General features: G+C 40.5%; 1 protein-coding gene across 3 annotated transcripts in view; it reads left to right on the top strand.

Annotated features, from left to right (window-relative positions):
• Positions 1-2,677: 2,677 nt before the first annotated feature.
• Positions 2,678-24,648, top strand: part of CHRDL1 (chordin like 1) — a 38,462-nt gene continuing 16,491 nt past the window's right edge. For all 3 annotated transcript variants that reach the window (XM_086470215.1, XM_009961285.2, XM_009961286.2), the window contains exons 1-3: positions 2,678-2,768; positions 4,707-4,819; positions 8,793-8,886. In XM_086470215.1, coding sequence (XP_086326341.1) covers positions 2,678-2,768; positions 4,707-4,819; positions 8,793-8,886 — 298 coding nt within the window. The remainder of the gene's footprint in view (positions 2,769-4,706; positions 4,820-8,792; positions 8,887-24,648) is intronic.

The following is a 24,648-nucleotide window of genomic DNA, read 5'->3' as shown; positions in this document are numbered from 1 at the left end:
AAACACCCCCTCGACGGCAAACGGGGCTTGCGGGGATGCCAGCAGAGCCGTGTCCCCCCCCCGGGATGCCCCCGGGCAGAGCGGAGGGAGATGCGTCCCCTGCTCCGCGCCACGGCGGGGGGATGCCCGCCCGTCTGCGCTGAGCGGCCGCGGCCGCCGCTGGCGCCGCCGGCGGAACGCCGGTCCCCGCCGTTTGATAGCCCGCTGCGGCTGGCAGCACCGCGCCTGGCACAGCGCCTTCCAGCTCGTCTCAGGCCTCTTTTGGTTTGGGGGTGGGTTTTGCATTAATCGTAAAACGTGGCGAGGCCGGACCCTGGCACTTATAGTTCCTAAACCGGGCTCCTTGGAGGGCGAGTTCAAAGCAGCCCCGTACGCCTTATTCCAGTGAGTAACTCGTGTAAGACGTGGATCACTTTCATTGCTTCTCCTAAGCAGAAAACACACCAATAATTAACAGGTTAATCCTAACTGAGATTATTTAAATCCAGGAATATTTTTAGGACATTGCCCTTTGGGGAAATGAAGGGAGTGTGCTAATAGTGAAAAGTATGTGTTTATATTTGGAGTAACAACAATACAGAAATTAAAGAGAATTAAGAAAGACATCAAAAGTCTCCATCCCATTTCTGTTATTAACTCCTCCATTTCACATTACCGTGCAGCATTTCTGAGCTTAAGCAGTCCAAGTTTTAAAACCTTCTTCCTTTTGAAGACCTGACATTTAAAATGCACGGGTTGCTGAGCCTTTCTATTCGAACCAACCGATCTAGCAAACAGGTAAAGTGCTGCACAAAGGATAATTGTGCTCCATTTATAAATATTGTTTGCTTAAGCAACCCCCAAGAAGGCCAAAATATTTAAACATTCACATTTCTGATAGTCCCAGTGATGTGCTACTGTTGTTCTCAATGCATGCATGATGTCCTGTGACTAAATTACGAGGCTTTAATTTTAAACAAGTTTTTAAAAGGTTATTTGGCTTAAAAATGTCCTGTGTGATTTGAACACATTGAAAGGAAAAAATGACTTAAACTTTTCTTCTGAAATGGGAATATTATTCTCAGCTTCCAAAGTAAATGGAAAGTTTTATTTTGTTACTGCATAGGGAGTTTGCTTTTAAAATAGCGATGTTTTTAAAAACGTTTTCAGATGCAATTTGCATTATTTTGAATAAGTTTACTGAGTATAGACAGAGTAGTTGCATAGATTTGATTAGTTAAGGAAGATGTCCATTTTGGTTGTAGCTTGGGAATGTAGAGTAGAGAACCCTTAAACAGTAAAAGGCAATAAAAACACTGATGAAATCAGATCACTCGCCCTTTGTTGCAGTATCCTAGATCTCAACAGTTTCCATAGGAAGATTTGCTTTTTAAGTGCTTGTTAACTTACTCTTTAGTTAAGTTCTCTAAGTTATCCACCACTTAATTTTGAGTATACAGACCCAAAGTTCTGCTTTGGTTATCTGTGAGCTGAAACATTCATGTACAGTTCTATTATTTACATGAAATCTGAAGAGGTCAAATTAGTTTACAAAGTAGATTGTTTAGTTTTCCAATAGTGAATTTATTTTTTTTTTAAACTTTTGTAAAACTAGTTGTGAATCCACATCAAGGCTCTTGAAATCAAACCCAAATCTTTCCAACATCATAAATTACAGACAAGTGTACTTTGGGAAGATAATACTTTTGCAATGAATTCTGATAAACAGTAACGCGTCAACATATTTATCAGTTTACAACATATTTATCAGTTTACAATCTTAGGTTGGCCATCAAAAATAAATACATTCTACTTTAGTTAATTATTTTCTCCCTTTTTTTTTCATTATAAAATAATTCACCTTTTAAAAGTCAGAAAAAGATAAACAGGATGGCGCATGCAGCAAGTACGATACCATCTCTGCCCCACACAGAGACGGATACATTGAGCTTTGCTCCATGTACGAGATTTTGACGTTAAAGATCTACAAGAATGAAGATGACGTGTCATTCCCCCACTCTACTTTCAGATATCAGGGCAACGGAAGGGTTAACTCTAGAAAAATTAATTATACACAATCCCAGAACAATAGTAGTTGGGAGAGGGGAGGAGGGGTGAATTGAATAGTGGTGGAAGCCTATTAGAAGCAGTGAGGAAAACTCCCCCTGACTCCAGCATGGCCAGCATTTCCCCCTGAGTGGGGCTTTCCCTAGTGGAGGGCCAATACCCCAGGTACACCCGAGATTAATTTTACGATGAAGCAAACAAGCTACAACTGACACCTGTATTTCCTAAGTTACATCCAACAGAGCTGCTCTACAAGAAAATCTCACAAACGAGCTTCTTGTGAAAGAGAACTTTAAGAATTTAGATTGCTTGCTTGCCAGATTTCTCTGCTTTGGAATAAAACAAGGACTTTATTAGGAGTAATAAAGTTTTCAGCTTTCATGAATGGGAATGTGGCCCCTTTTCCAAAAATGAAATGACCTGAAGCCAAAGCTGTTTCCATGAAATGAAGATCCATGATATAGACAGAGTTTTTGATTCTGGCAGTTTAGGATTTTTGTTTGCTGGATGAAATCATGTCAGAGAATTTAAGTATCTTACAGGATTTTAGTTTAATTCATTTAATCTTTTCTTCCCAACAGCTCAACATTCTCTTCTTTGGAGGCTCTTTCTTTTCCTTTTGGCGATAAAGATGAGAAAAAAGTGGATATTGAAAGATTTTATCTTTTTTGCTGTGCTCTGTCTCCTTTTCATAGATGGAAGTAAACTAGAGCAAGTAAAACGTAAGTAGACTTCAAACAAAGCTGTCCCATTCACCCAAATTTGACATTTTCCTTCTATTTGACAGATGTGGTTCAGAAAAGATCTTCAAACAAGAATGTCGTAAACTGTGGAACTGTGTTCAAAACCTTCTAACATTCTTCCTCCTTCTAATCCCGTATTTAGTAGAAGCAGGTCATACCCACGTTCGGGGCACATTTTCCTAAAGCTGTACAGGTTTCATTGCATCATAAAGAACATAAGACATCAATTGGAGAATCTGTTTTATTTCAAATATCCTGCATCAAGAGAGTGCTTAATTCCATTTTAGTGACCTCTGTAAACATCTGACAGATTATCTGGATTTCGTCCCATGTGTAAGACTATTGTGTTGAAGTCTTCAGCTAGTGCAAAGCTCGTCCAAGACTGTTCTGTTGTGTTCCAAAAACAACCTCATATGAACTGGATTAGATACATCCTTTGAGAAAATTAAGATCATAAGCACTGACAAAAACTTGATGAGAAGAATTGAAAAGAATACAAAGAAAACAAAGGGAATATTTGTACAAAGCCTGTCATCTGTGGGAGATGTTAACACATTTCAGAAAGCATGGCAAGGAGGAATAACTACCCAATAAGTCTAGGAGTTACTGACTGCTGCAGCCTCATTACTAGCTCTCTGGAATGCTTTCTCCACCTGCACAGGCTGGGGTTTGGCCTTCTTCTTACAAAAGACATTGTTTGCCCTTGAGGAGTAGTTAAAATTTTCAGCCTCAGTATCAGCAGCTTCTGCTTCTGATGCAAAAAAGAAAAAAAGAAAAAACAGAGAGTGAGTTCCAAAAAGGCCACCCTCTCCACTGAACTCACTCACGAGAAAATAATGTGCAGGTATCCCTGTTCAAAGAAGGCACGGTGTGACAAATTATCATTTGCCTTTTCAGATCCTGCATTTTGTTTGTCGTGCTTTCCTGTGAAGTGAAAGTAGATCTCTTCACAGTCGCTACTAATCATCCCTACCTCTTGCTACCTTCTTTTAGCCCGGTAAATGTGAAGAATGTCCCTTACTTGGATTATCCATTGGAAGACAGGTATTTTGATTGAGACCGTGGAGTATCGTCCTACACTGGGGGTAATGAATTCAGCTGAATTTGAACATCGTTAAGACAACAGGAAGGAACTCTCTCGTGGAAATGCATGAGAAACGCCCTTTTATTGGAGAGATTTGAGTTTTCAATGTGAAATCATAATGTGACAGGGAGAGACAGGGCAGTGATGTCTGATAGGTAGATGGATGTCTGCAAAACTGCACCTGCAAGATTAGAGGTGCTTAATGAACAGAAATATCTTAAAATATTTTGAATGCTGATGCATATGTAACTCAGCACAAGTTGTTCTGAAATAGTAGGACAAACTACTTTTTTGTGAGGTTGTTAAAATACGGAGATAACTGAACGTGCAGTGTAAATACAGTGCATTTATCTTCCTTCTGCAGTCTCCTTGTTCAAAATCTCTCTGCTGTACAACCTGGGATTTTCCTGAATCGAGCCAATTGCTTTGGTTTTGCAGTGAAAAGGTTTTGTTTCCTATAAACCTGTCTGAGCAATCAAGCACTTTAATTTTGTTACCTAAACAGGATCTTAGCCTGTGCTTTCGCACGTGAAAGGATAAACTCACCCTGTATGAAAGCCATTTTGTCAGCTATTTCAGGAGCTGCGATTTTGGAAAGATGGGAAGCCATGTCATTTATTTTGGTTTGGGAGGTTAGAAACAACAGCACATGAAATTAAGGGCATTTCTGTGGTGCGATTCTCCAGGGAAAGAAAAAATAGTAATTCTTTACAAAATTTTATGCCCTATCCACAAACATAGTTTACAGAAAACACTGCACACCTAAACCCACTTTGTAAGTATGGAATGGGAACATTGATTCATAGCTCTTTCAATTCTTTACTGTTTTACAGATTCAGATACATACTGTGTGTTTCAAGATAAGAAGTATCGTGTAGGAGAAAGATGGCATCCTTATCTAGAACCCTATGGCCTTGTTTACTGCGTTAATTGTCTTTGCTCAGAGGTAGGACTGCTGCGTTATTGATCCTGCAACTTCTACTTGCTTAATTGACTAGAATCCGTTCTGTGGTATCTACAATTTAATGAAGCTCAAACCTGTTTTCACTAGTGGGTCCTGATCATGCTGCAGGAAACTGAGGTGATCCTAGCAAGGGGAAAACCTTAACAGAGAAGGCCAATACTAGCAAAAAATACTTGCATGGGATAAGCAAAACAGCTCCTTAACTAGCCAGAAGCTTTGTCAGTGCTGAGCACTGCATCTCGAATAACTGGACCCCACTACCTTGCGGTTCCATCAACATGGAGGATTATGGTGAACCTGAATTTGGCAGGATTTTGATCTACGTACAGTGCCCACATCTTCAGAGGCATTTCCACAGTCAAAGCATCTGCTGCCCTAAGTGCTGAAGGAACAGGCTTGGATACCACCATTTGTAAAAATCTATGAAAGAAGAGATGATGAAAAATGAGAAAAGGGTATGGGGAGCAGAGAGAATTGGGTAGGACGTGAAAAGACAGATCCTTGGCTACCATCAGTTGATGCCTGATATGAAGACATAGCAGTCATAGATCCCTTAAGTATGTCATATATGGCTTGGGGGGGGGTGGGGGCAGGAAAATGAGGGCAGAATATGTCCCTTGGAGTACTTGAAAATACCTAAACAATAAGGGTTCTCAATCACTAACACATGAAGCACTCCAGATGCTGCCTTTTTCTGCTGTATTTAATGCAGAATAAAGTTTTCTTGGCTATTTTCCACCCCCTGCAACTATAAAATATTGGGCCCCTGTGCAGCATTTGCTCTGAGGGATCTGCTACTACAATTTAGTGCAGAGATGCACAAACAGTAGTCCCACAAGCTTGGCTTTAGCTCAGATCTGTGCAGCAGAATGCCTCTGTAAGAGAAAAAGTGATGTAGTAGGGAGAAAAGTCCATGATCACAGCAAAAAGGAGTTTCCACTCACTTTTGCCAATCTATATGCAAAATTGAAAACTCCTTCAGAATCGCTGTCTGGTAAAATACTCATTAAATTGCTGGAAGGCTGTCTTGGGTGGGGATGAAATTCACTGGAAACCCTAGAGATCTGGATACCAATCGTTGCTCAATGATTTTTAGGAAGATGCTAGACAGTCTGGAGGGATGGGAAAGTGCATGGAATGCTCCTCTAGAGAACAGCGCTGCTGTAATCCAGGCATATCCACTCACTGTGAGGCTCCAACAAACGAGTGTGTTTTATTTCATTCCTTTGCACATGGGCATGGAACACCAGAGTGACAGTTCAGGGCAACAAGGTTGGTAGAGAAGGAAACTGCTTGTGGTAATTATCAGTACGTGCAGCTCAGAAGTGGTTCTGGTCTCTACTTCCTTGTTTGCTCTGTTTTACCTTTGTTGTACCACGAGAGCGCAAAATGTAACTTAGGGTTATTCCAGCAGTGAGGATGCTGAGGGATCTCTAGGATGTGACTCTTGTTCCTTCTGGAAGGAAGACTCCAAATAACAACTACAGCATCCAGACATTCATTGGAGCTTTGTCCTGGCCAAAACAGATGATCTCAGAACACTGACCTACAGTAAAAGCTCCAGATCATCAGGAAACTCTCAATAATTTATCATTTTAACAAAATTAAAGCTAGATAAAGCAGTAGAAAACATGCCATGACATAGCAAAAGCACAGACCTTAAACCAGGTACTACAGCATAAAAATTGAAATTGAAGTGTGCCGCAGACAGCGAATAAGAGAGAACTAAGTGTAACCTGCCTGTGATTCCCTGGCAGTAACTCTGTTAGGCGAAGGATATGTACAGAGTCTGAAGCAGCAACCTGCTCCCTCACACTGCAGAGAAAAGCAAAGAAATCCCCAGGGGTCTTCATCACCAGTATGACCAAGATTTCTTTGCTGGCCTCAAACATCATGATCCGTGTGATCTCTGCACAGAACAAAACGTAGTAGCCATGCAACAGATAGACATCTCTGCTCCATCTCTACATAACAGTCTGTCTGTCCATCCCCCCAACACACACACTTCTGATGTTTAAGGAAAGGGTGAGACAAATTAACTAACTTAAACAGAGGCCAAATTATTCAGCCTGGGATTAAAAAAAAAAAAAAGCCTCCTTGTTTTTGTGTGTATGTAGTATTGTATTTTTACAAGTTATAATTTACATACTTCAACCAGAATAAAACTAAACATCATCCAGTGTTCTCACCCCGTTCCGCCTTTCTTTTACAACCCCTCCTCCCCTCCCCAATACACAGTGGAGACTGTTGACTGTTACTGTCAGGTAAATTGGAGCACTCACAGTTTGTCAGGTCATTATTTCACACTAAAATACAGCAGCTTTTTGCTTGTGTTCATAGACAGGTCTGCAGACTTCAGGGGCTAAAATGAATGCTCTCCAGGCTTAGCACAGATCTCACAGCTCAGGGAGAGAGACGCGTTCTTACTCTTTAGGGTGTCTGATGCAGAAATGCTAACCGTGGCCCTGACTCACAAAGGCCTACAAGAGCTTAAGTCCAACTCTAGTCAGTAGGGCTTGGCCTCCTAAGTATCACTAAGAATAATCTAAGCATCTAAGCATAAGATCAGGCTTGCCAAGCACAAGATCAGTTAAAATAGTTCTGTCCTGCTGCAAACAGTGGAGTACTGCAGGCAGCACTGAGAAGCGAAGCAGGCCTGCAGAATTTTTATCACGGCTGATCATGCACAGAAAGTAAACATTGACCTTGGGAGATTTCACAGGACTAATAATTAAAAAGGGAGTGAGGCCATGGAACAGGTCAAGTAAGCAGCGTGGCGCCAGGCCAGCAGGCAGTGCCAGCCTCTCTCCTACAGTAGTGCTTTACAGGCCCTCAGATGATGGTCTGCTGGGCAAGGAGCTGTGCAGACCTGTGATAGCCCCTCACCCGGCAAAGAGTCTACAGCCTAGAATTTGTTCCCCCTCTATAAAATCAGTGTATTTAATTTCAGTCGTCGTTGGAATCAGATGGCGATACCATTTTTAGGGTCTTTTCCCAAAGCAGATGCACAAATGTAGTTTGTGGGTAGTAATGACCTACCAGTATGATTCCAGTGTGTGGTCTGCAGATATTGAGGAGTCAGTGGATTATTTTGAAAGAGATGGCTAGAAAAGCCTATACATATGCTATCTAAGGAAGTCTGCACCTCCGCTGGAAACATTTCAGTGCTCCAGAAGGCTTATGAAAATGAAGTGGGTTTGTTCCTGACACCGCCTAAAACTACAGTCATAGCATAGTATCAGTGTTCATGCTGAAAGATCTTTCTTGCTATAAACATGAGCAACTCAGAGCTAAATTAGGAGGATGAATTATAGATGGGGAATGGGAATTTGAAATGGATAGTCTTTTCTGGTTACAGACACTGGAGAATGAAAATTCCCTGTGTTTTAATTATAAATCAAACTTAGATGTGGCCAAATAGAATATTATGTTAATGACATTAATAATGAACACTAATCCCAAGACTTGCTCGTGTTTCTTAGAAAAATGGCTACTAACCAAATCGTGTTTTTTGTCTACTGGGGAACCCATAAAATGAAAACAAAAGACTCTCCACAGTTTTCAGGAACAATTACAGACGCTATTGTCTCTTGCGGTCTTGAACTAACCCTCAATAGGGGTTATCTCAGAGACCTACCATTCATCATCTGTGTCTTAGTTTTGGAAATGCAATTCCTAAGCATAATCTCCTCAAAAGAAAAACACAAATTAAGATTGTTGCAATCCATTCGTAGTCACTTCCTCTGATTTTAAGGTTTGCATGGATTTGTGCTACATTCTGACCTTAAGCATAAATTCAGGGGGAGTTAAAATAGTCTGGGCTTACCCTGGTGTGAGTGAAATCAGAATGTTGTAAGAAGGCATTTGTTTTTAAAATATTTAGATGCAGAATAGAGAACAGAAATTGGTAAGACAGTCCATTTCATTAAAGTATTGTATTATGTTCCACCTGCAGAATGGAAATGTTCTATGCAGCAGAATAAGATGCCCAAGTCTACACTGTCCTTCTCCTGTGCATGTACCACAGCTGTGCTGCCCACGATGCCCAGGTAATTCCTATTAATGACATATGGTCCTTTCTGAAATAGTTATTTAATATGCTGAGTAATAGCGAAATTAAGCATCTGTGCTGGAAAACTTCCGTGAAGCAAACATCCTTCTATATCCGTTTAGGTCATGAGAGCCTAGTTACAGTATTTCCTATGGTGGTTTCTTTTTAGGAAGTGGGAAGTATACGGGAAGGGATCAGGTAAGCTACCAAGTGCAGTCCCCTCCCCTACAGTCCAGGCAGAAGGTAGCAGAAGTTTCATTGATGGGGTCCATGGACTATCCACTCCCCACTCCTTCCCTTATCTCTAAACTCCATCACATTAAAACCCCATCCCACAAACTTCCTAGGTTTCGGCTTTTGGTGCTTTTCATAAGAGCAGGCTAAAATAGATGGTTATTTGCAATGGCTCTCTATTAACAAGAATTCAAAACTGCTGTGGCAAATGTGCATTTGTATAGTATCACTGTACAACCAGCCTGCTAGCATTTGCCTCTTACATCTCAAATCCAGGCATAGCTTCATAATTAGTAGAGACTGTTGTAAATCATAGAAGCAGTGCTGTAGAAGTTTATGACTATATAATCCAATTGGATACTGTATAATAAATTCCTCCAGACTGTACATTTATTATATGCTCATTATTAAGAGCCACTGTATGAAAGAGACTAAGCAGGATCTTTCACGAGGCTGTTACAGCATTCCCGACATGGCCTAATGGCTGGTAGATTTGACTGGAGCTTTTCCCTAAATGTCTGTCTTAGTGGCACCCCTCATTTCCACTTATAAAAGAGTATTCATGCAGCATCATAGAAAGGGGTTTTATTTGACTTTCTCCAGAGAGTTTCATTGTCTGAAGAAAACAGCTGTTCCCTGACCAAAACCTGTGAGCAGGAGGCAGTACGCAACGGTGGGGGGACATGAGTGCACAAGTCACTTTGCTGTTCAGCTGGGATTAGAGGGCGTTCATTGCACTTTACTGGAGAAAAAATGGAACCCACCCATCAATTTTTGGTAGGGTTCATCTGTCCTGACAATTATATACATATGCCTATCAGATGTGTATATGAGTATCAGATCTCAGTGTCTAGATCCTTTTTTATTCAGTAATGAGAAAGAAGCATTTTAAGAGCATAACTCATGCCATGATGCCACTCTTCTTGTGTCCTGGGATGAGATTCATCCCGTTCAACTTCAGATCTAACACTTTGCACCTAGTTGATGGTAGAGTTTTATCTATGATGGTCTAATACATGGGAAATAAAGTTTGTAAGGTAGTATGCTTTATTTGTCCAACTAGTACTGTTAGATTAAGCGGTAGGATCAAAAGAAGGACTGGTGTGCCAGTGTGCCCAAAGTCTGGTCTGTTTTTCTAGCTAATCTAAACTTCAGTTGGCAAGGGAATCATCTAGATACCCTTTATAGCTGTTGGAAACATGCTGTCCCCAGAGGGTGATTCATCCTGTTAGCCAGAATGAGAAGAATTTTTCCCTGGAGATGCCTGTCTCTCTCCACTGATTATTGAGGGAGCACAGGCAAATAGCTTACGCTAGATGCTTACTTTTTTGACAGCTTAAGCTAAATCACAGAAATCCCACTCTCACTACGTAATTGGCATTTGGAGTCCGGAACTTTTTTTTTTAATATCTCAGGACAGTATTTAGTGTAGAAACATAAATACTGCTGGATTGACTGGTTTTGCTTCAAGTGCTCTTTGGCAGTGAACTTTTTGGGTTTTTTCTGTTCATAAGGCTGTAACAGTTGTGAAACCTACCAACATTTTAAAACATTCTACAATGACATAGTAAGGAAGGGTAAGGGCCCCTTTAAATTCTCAAGTCCTTCTTAGCAAATTAAATTCTTGCTATTCACAGTCTTCAGCTAGGATTTTGTACTGTGTTTAAACTGATAAATCCAGAAAATTATGAGAATGAGCCTTTCCTGGATTGTGATCCATTATCTTCTCTTAACTGCTCCTAGAGTCCATCTATAGTCTTATCTGCTACATATGGTGGGCCATTAAATTGCTAGCTAGGCATCATCTCATTAAAAATGAGAGTCCCACTAAGGTTTATTTTTTCCCTAATTGAATCCATAATTCAGATAGATCTGCACCAATGTTAGGCAAAAATGGACCAGGAATCTCCTGTGATTTCAGGGGTTGTTTGCATTCTGCTTTCTGCAGTGATTATGCATATCATAGTTGGTGCTCTGTCTTCAGTGGTAATGTTCATGCCTCCCTGATCTGAATAGGACTCTTGAGCATTCTTGCACATCTTATGCCAGCTTTTCATTCCTACGTGTCTGGCATACAATGTCTTTTGTGCAGCATCCCATGATATGCAGGAAATTCACTTCTCTGGTTTCCCTGGTTATTTTTTAATGGAACGTGCCAGAGCTCTGGCCATTAGCCATCCATTCAAGTTACTCTCATAAATGCTCATTATAGTCTGTCACGTATGTTTCCCCTCAGTTTCTCAAGCTAGATTTCAGAAAGGAGTAGCACTAGTCACAGTGACTTTGGGCTCTTCCTCCTGCCTTTCTGCAGGCCTTGTAGAGTGTAACTGCCCAAATAACTGTCTCCTTATTTAATGAAGCAGAGGTGATGCCAGGAGGCAGCAACTTTCATTGGAAACTGAACTTCATAACTACCTAAGTGGAGGAGCTGCTGAAGGGATTCCTTTGAGAAAAGTTGGCTCTGCTCTCCCCTTGGAATTAATGTCTCCTGCATCCATAGTGACACTGGACTTGCTGACACAAAGAGATGCAGTGTTTGTATCCTGTCTCCCTGGCACCAGCTACCATGAATCTTAAGTAGTTGTCAGACATATGTCGTGAAGCATCTTCTACTTTTCACCAGTGGTTCAATCCTACCACCTCCTACCACAGATCCACTGCTAAATTTTATTCTTTTGAAACCTATTCTGCCTAGCATTGGTGAAATCCAGACCTTGTGTCTTATACAGACCTAGATATACCTCTCTTTTGCAGCTCTGAAGGGTATTTTACTATCTGAATTAGGTTCTTATCATCTCACATATGTAACCAAAACTACTAGGTTCACATTCATTGGGACTCTTTACACATTAGTGAGACCCAAAAGGACATAACAGGCTTCTGAGCTTGAACTCCTTCCTTCCACCTCAGGATGCTCCAGGCATTGTCAGAGGAGAGGTGATTTACAGAGTCAGGGAGAGAATTCACCATCGTTCTTGAAGCTGGATCGGCTCTTGAGCTAGAGTGGACTTCAGACCTACTGCCTCCTGTCATGAAAATAAACTTCATGTACAAGTTCTTCATGCATTTAGCTGCAGCTGTCTCTTATGGCACTACTATGGACAGTGCCTTTATAGATATGGAACATCTATTGCAGATTGTATCATTGCTACATGGAATGATTGCAAATCGAAGCATTTAGTTAAAGAGTAAAATTTTTAAGTACACTCTGGAATATGTAATTCTAAGATGGGGGAAGCTTACATCAGAAGCAAAAATGCACAACTGCAGGATTTAGAAAGGGTTTCCATATTCCACTTGCTCGTTTGATTTCTCAGCAGATAAGGCTGCACACTGATGTATGAATCAGCCCATCTGGCTCTAGTATTTTTTAAGCTTGCTGTCCCGACTAAACACACTGACTTCTAAGAACGTTTATGATTAGTAACACATTTAAGTTTAAGCTCCTTTGGTACTATGATTTTTCTGTATTGAATTCAAACCATTTTTCTGACGTACTTTTTGTTTAGATATTGAAATAGCAGCAAAATGTCAGGTGGTACCTGTATACATAGCTGGACTAAATACAAAGATGGACCAGACCAGGTATCCACAACAGTGGTCGAGAACATCACCTAAAAATAAATGAGGCTATGTCTGCACAGTAGATGCAGCATGACTTAGTAATTCCTGTATCTTTGAACTAGCTATTTTAGATGCTGGAAGCAGCCTAGTTAGGACAGTGCAGGACTCACTGTGCTGCAAAACATGCTTAAGAAGCAGGAAAAATGTGCCTGCAATGAGCTCAGTGCTCCTTCTCTCAATTCCTTCCAGTAACTGAGCGAGTCCAGGTAACAGATTGCACTCTGTGGTGTGGATATTCTTAAAGACTCAGCCTTGCAAGGTGCTGAGTACATACACCACCTGTTGACCTGTACCCAGGTGTGTAATGTATGTATGTAAACATAGAAGCATGTGTGTAATACCATGCATCTTGCACTGCATTACAACGAAAATCTTCAGCCTGGGCGGCTGGAATGCTCTGGTGGAACGACTTTCCACTGCAGAATGAACATACGATAAACCATTTGGTGAAGAGGTGTTGGGTTCTCCCCAGCTCATGCACCAGAGCTCCCGGGCTCACAGTTCCAGTCTTCTCGCCCTTCCATTCAGAAAAACCCAGTCTGTTTCACAAATATTTGTGGGATGGAGGAAGGCATATTGTGCTCAACTCTTCCATTCTCTATACAATTTTTGTTGCTACCAGCTACGTGTCTCCTATCACTGAGTGAGAAGCTCGTGTCCCAGATCTCACTGAAGTTACAAGGAATTTTAATTGCCCTAAACAGCTGTCAGGCCTGAGTAGGAAAGAGAAAAGAACATAGGAATATGGTAATATTAAAAGATGTTCAGGTGGTCTCTTACTGAGCAGATACTGTTTTCCATGCGGTTAGTAACCTCCCATATAAAAGGTATCTTTGTTGACTGATGCTACACCTCTGAACTTAAGGTCAGAAACACTTCATATCCTGAATTCCAGGCTGAAAACAGACAATTACAGCAATACTCCAGATCAAGAATTTTTATGAGTGACCTGGCAAAGGGCATATCATCCTTCTAAAAGTTATGCTTGAACCAATACGCATGGTTCAAACACCTAAGTATTTCATGAGAATTTGGAGATGGATCCAGATTTCACATATGACTTGTGAAACTTTAGAACTCTCCACTGTCCAAAAGATTAGATCTCTGCTCTGCCATAAAAGATCTTCAAGGTTCTCAACACTGACAAGTTGCAGACACAGAAACCCTGTTCCTTTCCATATGTTAACATGTCCCTCTATTGCCTAAGTTCCCAGGCAGCAGAATTTCTTCATGAACTGTGCTGCCAAAACACCCACTTTCCATCTTACCTCATAAAAAGATTTGAGACTGTCGGTCATGCAGTAGTATAAACAATCTCTGAGCTTGTGATTTCCTTTGTCTTATATAATGGTGGAAGGATTAAGAAGGCCACAGGGAGATTCTCATGAGAACGATGATATGCAGATAGCATTTCTTTCTTTCATGATTCTTCTTCTGAAATTTAAATTTGACAGCAGCAGGTATTATAGGTACTGAAAGTTGATACATGCGGTATTTTGAGACAATAATAAAAAAAAAAGGCATCTTACAAAGGTGCCTCCTAAAGGCCTGGATGTGGTCTGTGAGATGAAAACAACAGAGCAATAACAGCTGTCATTTTATGAAAGACTTGATAAATTATGGCGAAATCTCATAGAATCCATCACTTGTGGAAAACAGCAACAGCCTGTAAGTGATTTTGATACTGAATTCTTCATCCCCTGTGCACAGCTGATGGGAGCACTGTGCCTGACACATGAAGGGCACTCTGGCTAGCAGGGATTAAGGAATGGTAGAGGACAATCTCTGTGTAAGTCACTGATTGAGAATGGTAAAATCTTGGCAGAAATGTTCAGATGAAAAAAAAATCTGACGCAGCACATGCATTAGGAAAGTTAGGTATTGAAAGTTAAACATTATAATATCTGGAGTTCCCTTCACACACCTCTTTTGTAGCCATCAACAATTAGCACTGGAGCAGTTAAAACATCTAACCTACATGCCACCTACAAAGTCTAATCTATCAATGACAGCACATGTACCACATGTACAACTGAAAGTCTCTGGAAGTATCTCCATACAAAACACAGTACTAAAAAATGAGGAAAAAGAAAAGTCAGTATGCAGAAAGAGATTTTTGTACAATTACTTTTAGAATACAAGAGTGGGGAAACTTCAGGAATAATCAACATTAACAAATGAACTGCAAAGCTTGAAAATCCTCCTGGTTTTATTCTTTGCTTATACAACATTATCGACGTTTCTGGAAGCATCTGAATTGTCTGAGAGATAATATAAAAAGCTAGGCTCCTGAAAATATGGCCTTTTGAAACCATTATCATGCTCGTATGAAGTATTCATCCAAAGAATAAAATCTATATATTCTGTAACTGATGCCTGGTATATAACAAGTTCATAACCACCTTAGAAATGAGTCCTACAAGGATCATCTTCCTGACACCAAGGAACAGACAGCTGACACTTAAATGACAGTCCATTGACGGGAATAGGAGTTTGGAGCTATAGGCACATCTCAGATTTTAGAAAAACTGGCCACATTCTCAGCATCCTGCCCACTTTGTCACATGTCTGACCTGAGCCTCGGTTCTTGGAAGAAATTCTGCATACTCTGCTCCCTTTCATTGCTTACCTCTGCCTTCCCTTGTTACTTTACCTCAGTATCTGAATCTCTTGAGACCTTTAGTCCATGCTCTTGCACTGCCTGCAGGCCCAGTAGCTATGCCTTCACTGCCCACCTCTGCACTTTTCAGATGATTAAAAAGAAATTAAAAATAACCTGTGACCCAAGCTCTCAGCAGTCACAGTACAGGAGACTGCGGAATAGGTATACCAACATACACAGCAGCTGATAGTAATAACTGGAGAACTACTTACTATTATCTATTGATAAGAGCAAACTTCAGATTTTTCCAGTCTGCATTTTGTTCCTGTGGAGGTACCACAGAATTACAGAGCCATGCTTTTTTACCGTTACTCCACATAAACAAACGAGGTGGATATTCATATCTGGAATATGAAAGACTCACAGAATGTTACACAGCACCAGAGATTAGTGAGATGCTCTGGCTTTTGTATAGTCCCAACAATGGGTAGCTGTCAGATAGTTCAAATAAATTGTTTATTTGGAAGTAAATCTGTTTTGGAAATATAATGATATAGGCATTCTTGGGAGATGTCTAATTTTTTCCTATTGATGTGCGCTCAGATAATTCAGTTTGGTTTATGATTTGCCTTTGTTACTAGCTTCGTAAGGAATGTTTGCTATCACAGCCAGATAGGGGTTATTACTTGTTTCCATTCTGCTTTTTTGACCAAAAAAATTCAAATAATCTATCTTTAAATCAGTATCCAAAATGCATTGAAAAAATACGTATCTTCCCACATGGATGACAGAATTAGAACTTCCATTCTGTGGACTGACAGGCTAGGCTAGGCTGCTCAGAATTTTTCCAAGGTAACTTCCAAGCTTCAGAGATGCTTCAGAGAGGATTCAACATGCACCAAAGCTTCACTCAATTTGTTTCCTTGGCTGGGAGAGTAATTGGTAAATTCATATAATACTTCAACCTTAGAGCAGGAATTAAAATGGAGCAACCTAGAAAGTGTTTTATGACTCCTTTAGAGTTTTGCTGAGCAATTTTTTATGCCACTATAAAAGAAAACACAGGAAATTAAGCTGCAGAAAATATATTAAAATAATGTGAAGAACTTGACTTTAGCCCTAGAAAGCTAAAAAGCAACCAACAGCCTTTTCAATGTTTAAACTGGAACTACATCTTTGCCTTGAATCTGTATGAAAGTTCATACTGTCTAGATAAGGTGCTACTAGTTCCTTCAAGCAGTGAGTTTCATACACTTTCTACCATCTGATTAAAGACTAGCTGTTGTGATTAACTCTGAATTACCTTGGAGTTTTCAGAGCTTAACCTGGTCCTTGAAGTTATTTTAATGTAAAGCATTTTGTGGCTTAATACCTTTGACACCTGCACCTCTGAGAGGCACATATGGATTTTGTTTAGAGCTTGTGTTTGCAGTTTTTGGATAGTGCACAACTTTTCAATCCAAATTTATTGTCAGCCTCAGCCACTGCTTTAAAAACAAGAGTGTTGCACTGTTTTTGTTGTTTTTTAAAAGGACCTTCGCACATCATCTATGTTTCTTTAAATCATAGATTTGTAGTAAGTTGGATTGTGATGCATGACTGAGGGAAAAGGCTAAATGCAGATGGACTGAGGGTTGATCTACAGTCTACTGTAGTCAATCAACAGATTTCTATTAGCTTTGATAGTTTTTGGACTCAGCCTTCTATAAAAACAGATGCAGTTATTGACTGTGATATAGTCCCCTCTCTAGAAATGCTGAGGAGTATGGTAGAAATATGAGACAGAAGATGAAAGAGGAAACTGCCTTTACGCTGTACCACACAGAGTAGGTGTTTGGGCCAGGTTCCAAATCTATTTAGTTCAATGGACTTCAGATCAGACCTTGAGGTGACACATTCATGTAGAGTGGAAACAAAAGTTGAGGGAAGAAATTAAGCAAAGGAATTTTTAATAGGAAAGAAATTCATTTGCTTTCTTATGCTGTGCTATAATCCCCCAAGGACCTCCTGCCACAAAGGTTATTTAAAAGAATACTAGGTGATCCCTGGAAGATAACCTTGCACTGAAACAGGGTAATAGGTTTTCTTTATTGGAGGTTCCTGTATTCTCATGAGATGATGACTCAGGATTTAGTTCTGGTGATGAAGTAGCTCTAGGATATATGTGGTTTACCCTTCCTAATGTGATAGTGGTAAAAACATTTACCCTTTCAGCAGCTGGTGGTTTTGACCTTGAAACAGCCAGTTTGCAATAGCAGTTTGTCCCACCACCTGCTGCTGGCCCTCAGGGCTCAGTTTAGTTGTCCAGCCCTGAAGCTGCGCTCAGAGCAGGTTAGGAATATGTAGTAACTGAGTCGATGGCGCTGACAGGTTTCCTGCCTTTCTGAGGGAAATGTCTGCAAGACACCTCCATGGATACTGAGAAAAGTTTGGTAAATTTCTGGAAAATACAGAGCATGTGTTATCCCAGGTCAGCATGACACTTGTGTTCCACAGTGCCCCTTGCTGCCTATAATACAGAGATTCCCTGTCATCTTTTTTTTCTTCATTCCCTCTGCATTTGGCCCCTCTCACCAAGTAGCCCCAGCCTAGCACACTCATGCCAAGGTGGCCAAAATATGATCACAGAACATCTCCTGCACTGAAGGCCTTTTTGGGGAAGTGAACCACAGTGGCAGAATGAGGCAATCCAGATTCCCAGCTACATATATGCTTCTTTGCACTGGCCCTTCTGGTGCAAATGGATCAGAAGATAAGCGTTAATTGGATCTCTGGGTACAAAGCAAACCTACTGCTGTCACTGTGCCTCAGTTTCACTGGAACTGCAGGAAAATAGGCAAGTGCTCTGTGTTATATAAAACCGCTGCCATTTGTGCATGAAGTGCACTGCATAAACACAGAAGAATATTATTTATGTGATCTTTTTCCCATATAAACATGAGGATTTTTTTTAAAGGAATATTTCAAAAAATACAGGTTAGTTTGAACACACAGCATCAGGGTTAGTTCAGTCAACAGAGTTGTTCCAGATTTATTCAACGTAACGGCGATCAAAATCTTGCTGACTGTCACCCTCCTAGCAAGCTGCATAATCTCTTTCTGCAGGATGCTTCCCTCACCTCTTTAAGTCTTAGGCTGCTCTGTTTTGAATTTTTAAGGATCAGATTATCAACACGTATTTATTCCTCCATTCCAAATACGTGTCTCATACTGAATAGCTGTTTCTTATATATAATAACCATATTCCATTGGCTTATATGTAGTAGGGGGAAGAGCCTAACATAGAGGATTTCTGCCTGAAGGCAGGCTTCTTTATCTTTTACTTTGAATGTTACTAGCACTTAGATTTTCCTAGGACTGGAAAGAGCTTTGGCAGCAGGGGTCAAAGGACTCATTACCATGTTTCCAGAGCTCTGATTCCTGAGGTGAAAGGAGGCTGGTTCAGATATTGTTCATCAGAGCAGCTCCATGGCTGCTCACATCTATACATGCTTATCTAGCTGTCAAAATGGCTGTTCCAGCCACAGGAAGAGGCACATAACATTTTAAAGCTGGAGGGAGGAGTTTAGCCCAGGTCCCCTTGCAAAGCAAACTTCAAAGTGATTAGATTTACTCGCGTTGTGTTTCTCTCCTGTACATCAGGGTGACAGAGGATTCAAACGTGTTCCAACTGGCTGTGCAGTCAAAAGCAACTATAAGAGTAAATTGCAGTCGCTCACTCTGGGCCTGCTTCAGTAAGATGCCGAACTGAAGTCTGTACCTTGCAGCCAGTACGAGCTGCAAAGGAGCTTCAGATTCGCAAGTGTTGTACACATGTCCTTGAGGACACAGAAAGATAAATAATACGAGTTAGTAGGCAAAAAACCCCATGCTCAACTACAAAGGAGAGTCCAAACCCACTGCCATCCAATGGGATACTAATATATATCACTTGCTGTTGCTTTCCCCATATACCAGTGGCACAAAGTGTTACTAGCCTACACCGTCGAGATCAAAACACACCATTTGTCAGGACCTTCCTTTTAGTTTAGTTTCTCCTGCACGAGGTGCAAAAGCATTACATGCTGAAGGGAAATGTTTTGAACCAAAGCACAGCTCATGTGCTTTGAATTAATCTTCAATATTGCTGCCCCAAAATTTAAATTAAAATGTTACACCTTGTTTACTTAAGAGTCCTAGTCTCCAGGGTTACTCACGGAGGAGTACTTCAGTAGAAGTCATTCCCTGGCCTCGCGGGGACCCACTTGAAAGAAATGGACTAATCTATACTGTGGTGTAAAAGATGCTCTTCACCACATGCAAGGTGGGACCTTAGCGTATATTGTTACTCTTGAAGTTTTGAAGATTCTGCACTAGGAATTAAAAAAAAAAAAAAAAAAAGATCCACAAGCCAGCCCATTGTCATGGGTGTTTGGCAAAAAAACGACAAGAACTGTTTTTACTGCTGCCAGTCCCAGCTCTGCTTTCAGATAAAAGCTGAAAGTTGGAGTGGGAGGCACAGTTCCTACTCTGCATGTGTCTGGCTCGGGATAGAGCTATTGTTATGAATGATAGTAGTCAGGCTAGCTAATTTGGGGAAGTCTCATCCTATACACAAACACAAAGTGAATTCCATTCTAAGACAGATGCACAACTCCTGTGGGTGACAGCCTGTTCCATGTTGAAGCTGCATTTCAGTGGTGGAGGGAAACACAGCATTTTTTACATTGTGGTTTGCCTTTGGCAACTGCAACCTGCATTCTGGGAGCAGTTGAAGAAAGCTAGAGAGGTAAAAAGGTGCATAACGTAAAGAAAGCTTACAACATCTTATCTGCAACTCTCTCCTCTCAGCATTTCATGCTTCCAGCTCCTCGCATGAACTGCAGTCAGTGCAAGTTAGCATTTTGTTCTACATTGCCGCCTGAATTTTTTTTCAACCTACTTTATAAATTGCAACTCCACCTGCAGGTTTTTATCCAGAAACGTAATTTTCTGCACATTAGTAAGTTCTCCCATTACTGTTATTCCAGACTACTTCAGTTAGTATTTTGGGGTCTCCTAGAATTAATCCTTTACAGTGGAACCTTAAGCCTGTTGTGTTAGCCTTTAACATTGCTATGAAAAACACCAGTAAAAAGACTCAATAAGCAAGAATTATCCCTGTATCTGTCTACTGACTTATGTGTATGTTACCCTAGAGAATGATTTTGCTTGTAGGGAAAAGACCTGGTCTCCACGAAGGTGGAGAATTAACAATATTTTTTTAACAAGGAGACCTAGGGGTATGTGCAACTCCTACCTAAGCAAACAGTTTTCCAAAAACAGATGTCAGCTCATGAAAGTGCTGCCCACTTGTGTTGGACAGTGTGCATACCTAAGCTGATTCAGGTTTCATAAAATTTTCAATAAGCAAAACAGGGAGGAGTACTCTGATAGTCTAGTCACGTTCCCCTTTGGCATTAGAAATGCTCATGGTCTCCATGTTTCCAAGAATTGCATTTTATTTTGACCTTCATAATTGCTCTTTATGTGTTGCTTCTGAATAGTTAACCTGCAATTCTCATGCCAATCTTAAATGTCAAGGCAAGTGGTATGGCCTCACATGATGTTATGTTACAACTTGGGGTGACCTGATTTCTGTACAGAAGCGGCATGTGAGGTGACCAGTTAGCCGGTGTCCAAAGACCGCTTCCTGCACCAGGATACAGCCTAGAGAGCTTTGAAGTACCTGTTGCAACTAAACTGACTCTCCCAATTATGTTCAGTAAGTAGCAAAACTCACCAGGAATACAAGTGAATATGCAGGAGGGATGTCAATGCACACAGTTGTCCCAGAGTTATAACAGAATTCAATTGCTTGTCTAGTGAATAGGGTTCCAACACAAATCCTCAGTCTCTTGGTCTGTACATGCTTATGCTCCGTGTTGATTCAGAAAACATGTTTCATAAAATCCTCTCTGGATTCAAATTCATAATCTATCATCTGTCTACTTACGAAAGACCAGAGAGACTATCAGCAGAACAGTTCCCAGTAAGGTTTCTTAAGGCATTAGACCTCATGATTAATTTCATATTGTTTAGCACTTGATTGTTTTTATAAGGGTGGTTAATAAAACAGACAAACTGCAAAAACCAAGCCAGCCTGAGCGCCTAGCGTTTCTGCTTGATGTTAAAACCCTATCTTTTTCAGTAAATGACACTAGGTGATTCTGAATGTTGCAGTTTAAAAATAGTTTCTAAGTCAGCAAGCCAAGAGTCTGTAGGATTTTAAAAAAATGATCTTTGCCAGATGTTCTGATACTAAAATAAGCAATAGTGAGAGTGTTAAGTACAGTACTAACAAGAATGGCCAGAATATTGTACAAGAAAGTACCTCATAGAGATGCAATAAAAACCCACAGACCCTTACTGAGGTGCTGTGCAGGGTCCTAACAGACCCTGCAGAGAGGTATGCAGCAGCTTGAGCTTTGCCTACACACCTTCCTTGCCTAATCTGTACAACCTCTATTTTGGGAGCACGCTCAGTTACCACCTCAACCTATCACTGGTTGCAGATGAGTAGAACCTGGCACAACGACTTTCAGAAAGCCAAGATGTTTGGTCTTATTGTCCGCAATGGCAAAGACCACCCAAAAGCAACTGATTTTCTTGTCTTGAAGGTCAAATGTCACCTCATAAATACTTTACAGATTATTATGCCATGACTGCACTGATTCTGAGCTGCCAGTTTGTTTGTTGTCCTAAAATTGTTTGTTAGCAATTGTGCCTGTACCTCCTGACTTTATCCAGAAGGATCCAAGTTGAAAACTTAATTGACTGTAGTAAGGCCTGGATCCTAAAGCCCTTCCTCAAGTAGATCACCTACAGTTACATTTCCCCAAAGGCTAGTTTGTTCATAGCCAGTTACTCCTTTTCACTCTCTGCACATAAACACTTCTACCAAAGTTACCACTGTTTCAAACACCAGGAACCACCTGTGGAATTTGTCTAAGCTATTCAAGGGATGAGTTACAGATAACTGATGCTCTTCAGCTCCATATCCAAGTAAGGGTAAAGCATCTCAGGACCAAGCTTTTGTAACAATCCAGGAAGGAATAGTTGTAAACAGAAAAAGCTAGAAGATGGTGTTTCCAAAACTAACTGTGATCCATGTGACACAGCATCTGTTTCTCCCGGGAGACTGGAAAGCTCCAGAAGCCAGAAGGCCCTGGTCTGTGTACACGGAATGGCTGCCCTCAAACCTTGTCCCTTGGAAACCTCAAGTCATGGGCAGACCATAGGGAACCCAGACAGGTTTCCATGACAAATCTGTGATTGGAGTAGCTTTCACTGAACCAGACAATTTCCATAGAATGTCTGTGGTTTATGAAATTAATATCTAACTCTGATTCGTCAGACTATCAGGAAAGCTTTAGTGCTGCACTTTACACCAAGTTACCATCCCTTCATGGCAAACTTTTTGCCATCTGTTTCTTCACACTCCCTGAACTATAACTATATGTAGTTCTAATTCATAGTGAATTTTTACATCAGGCTGTACTACAGATCTGAATTGATACAAATCTTGTTTGCATAGATCAACAGTTCCTCCTAGTACAAGCATCTGACGGAAACATAACCATAAAAAGCAGCATTCAAGCAAGCACCGAGGCTGAATCCTGAAGGAAACCTTTCTATTGGTTTCACTGAGGCCAGGATTTACCTTGTGTGTATGGTATGCCAGTGAAAACCAGCCTAGGTAGACAGCAGAAGCTGGACAGAATCCCATGTTTGGAAGAGAGGAATACTTGGATATAAGGATTCAAGCATAGCTACCATGGTCAATTGTTCTGAAAAAAAGAATTGTTTCGAAGTCAATCCATTTTTGATACAGTTGTATTCTGTTGTCTGTTTGTAAAACCTGAAAGATTTCTTCAGCCAGGTTCAACCTTTAAAGCTACTTACAGGATAAGTTCAAATCCCTGTCAAGTCACGTGAAGCCCAGGTTGCACATCTCAGCCCCCTGCCATTACCTATGCTCATGGTGATAAATCAGTGCTATCCATACTGCTAACTCATGGTTTTACCTTGATTGCACTAAAATGGCAGGCAAAGGTAAGCATGGCCTGTCAACTTCTATACTGAATTCTGAGCCCTTAGAGAATAAATGCCAACCGCAGAAACAAAGATACTTCCTTTTCGATTGATGCTATAACATCTTTACCCTGTATGTTTATATTGCTTCCACTGACATGCTGTGAACGCCAGAAAGAAAAGCTCAGATTGAACCCAGTTAATTAAAAGGATTCACACAGATGGTTTGCCTGGGACTTTACAGAGGCAGCTAATTAAAGCAACGTTCGTCAGCACCATTAAAATGCCAGATAAAGCTTCGGGAACAATCTTGATTAGGAAGCAAGGTTTACAAATGGAGCTTTGAGCAATGCAGTATATTTGTAGTTAATTAACCTAATTCTAACATATCTTAACTAAGGCACAGAATAATGCATGCTGATATCAATATTAATGCCAAGATTTTTCAAAGTTCAAACCTGGCACTTATTAAAACAATCCACAATGATTCTAATTTCACATTCTATGGGAGAATATGGTATCATGAGGGAGCCTGAACTCCTCTAATTAGCCATGATTTAAAGAGCACTAGAAAAGAAACCAAGGTAAGTCCTAGTTGTACAAAGTCAGTCACACACTAGCAAAGACAGAGAGAAACTGCACCAGACAAGTTATATTTAGACATGCAATATAAACAAAGCTTCCTTGCAGTTTTAGACAGACGCTGTGTTTGGAGAGGATCAGTTGTGCTCTCCAATATGCTGTCTCTGATATAGAACTGTATATATTTTTTTTGCAAAAACAGTAGTGTGGTCTTGATCTGAAAACTTCTTCTAAGCCTTACTTTATGCAACCAAATAGCCCCATTTGCTTAATGTGCTAAAAGATAATCATATGTACAGGTATGTGCAGTATAGGACCTAAACCATGATCTTATTCCCTGTAATTGAAACTGACTTTTCTTATAATTATTTCATTACATAAGACTTCAAAATAGCAGTAGAATTTCATCCCATATTCCAAAGATAGTCAGATGTACATGTGTTTTGAGCTGCATGTTATGATTTAGCTGTTACAGGCCTAACTTCTATGATCAACTTAAAAGAAATACAGATGAAAACAATTACCTACTGCAACTCTCCACTGTTATTTTCCAAGCAACAAAAATTTCACCATCTTCCTTCCCTTATTTAGAAGCCACAGTTAAAAAGCATTTGGTGATTTCATAGTGATATGAGCAATGTCTGAGCAAGGTAAATCTGCAGTAAA

The sequence above is a fragment of the Leptosomus discolor genome, chromosome 9 (genome assembly GCF_034619465.1).
Source record: "Leptosomus discolor isolate bLepDis1 chromosome 9, bLepDis1.hap2, whole genome shotgun sequence".
Taxonomy (NCBI): domain Eukaryota; kingdom Metazoa; phylum Chordata; class Aves; order Leptosomiformes; family Leptosomidae; genus Leptosomus; species Leptosomus discolor.
The sequence above is the reverse complement of the archived record's forward strand: the minus strand, read 5'-3'. Positions and strand labels throughout refer to the sequence as shown.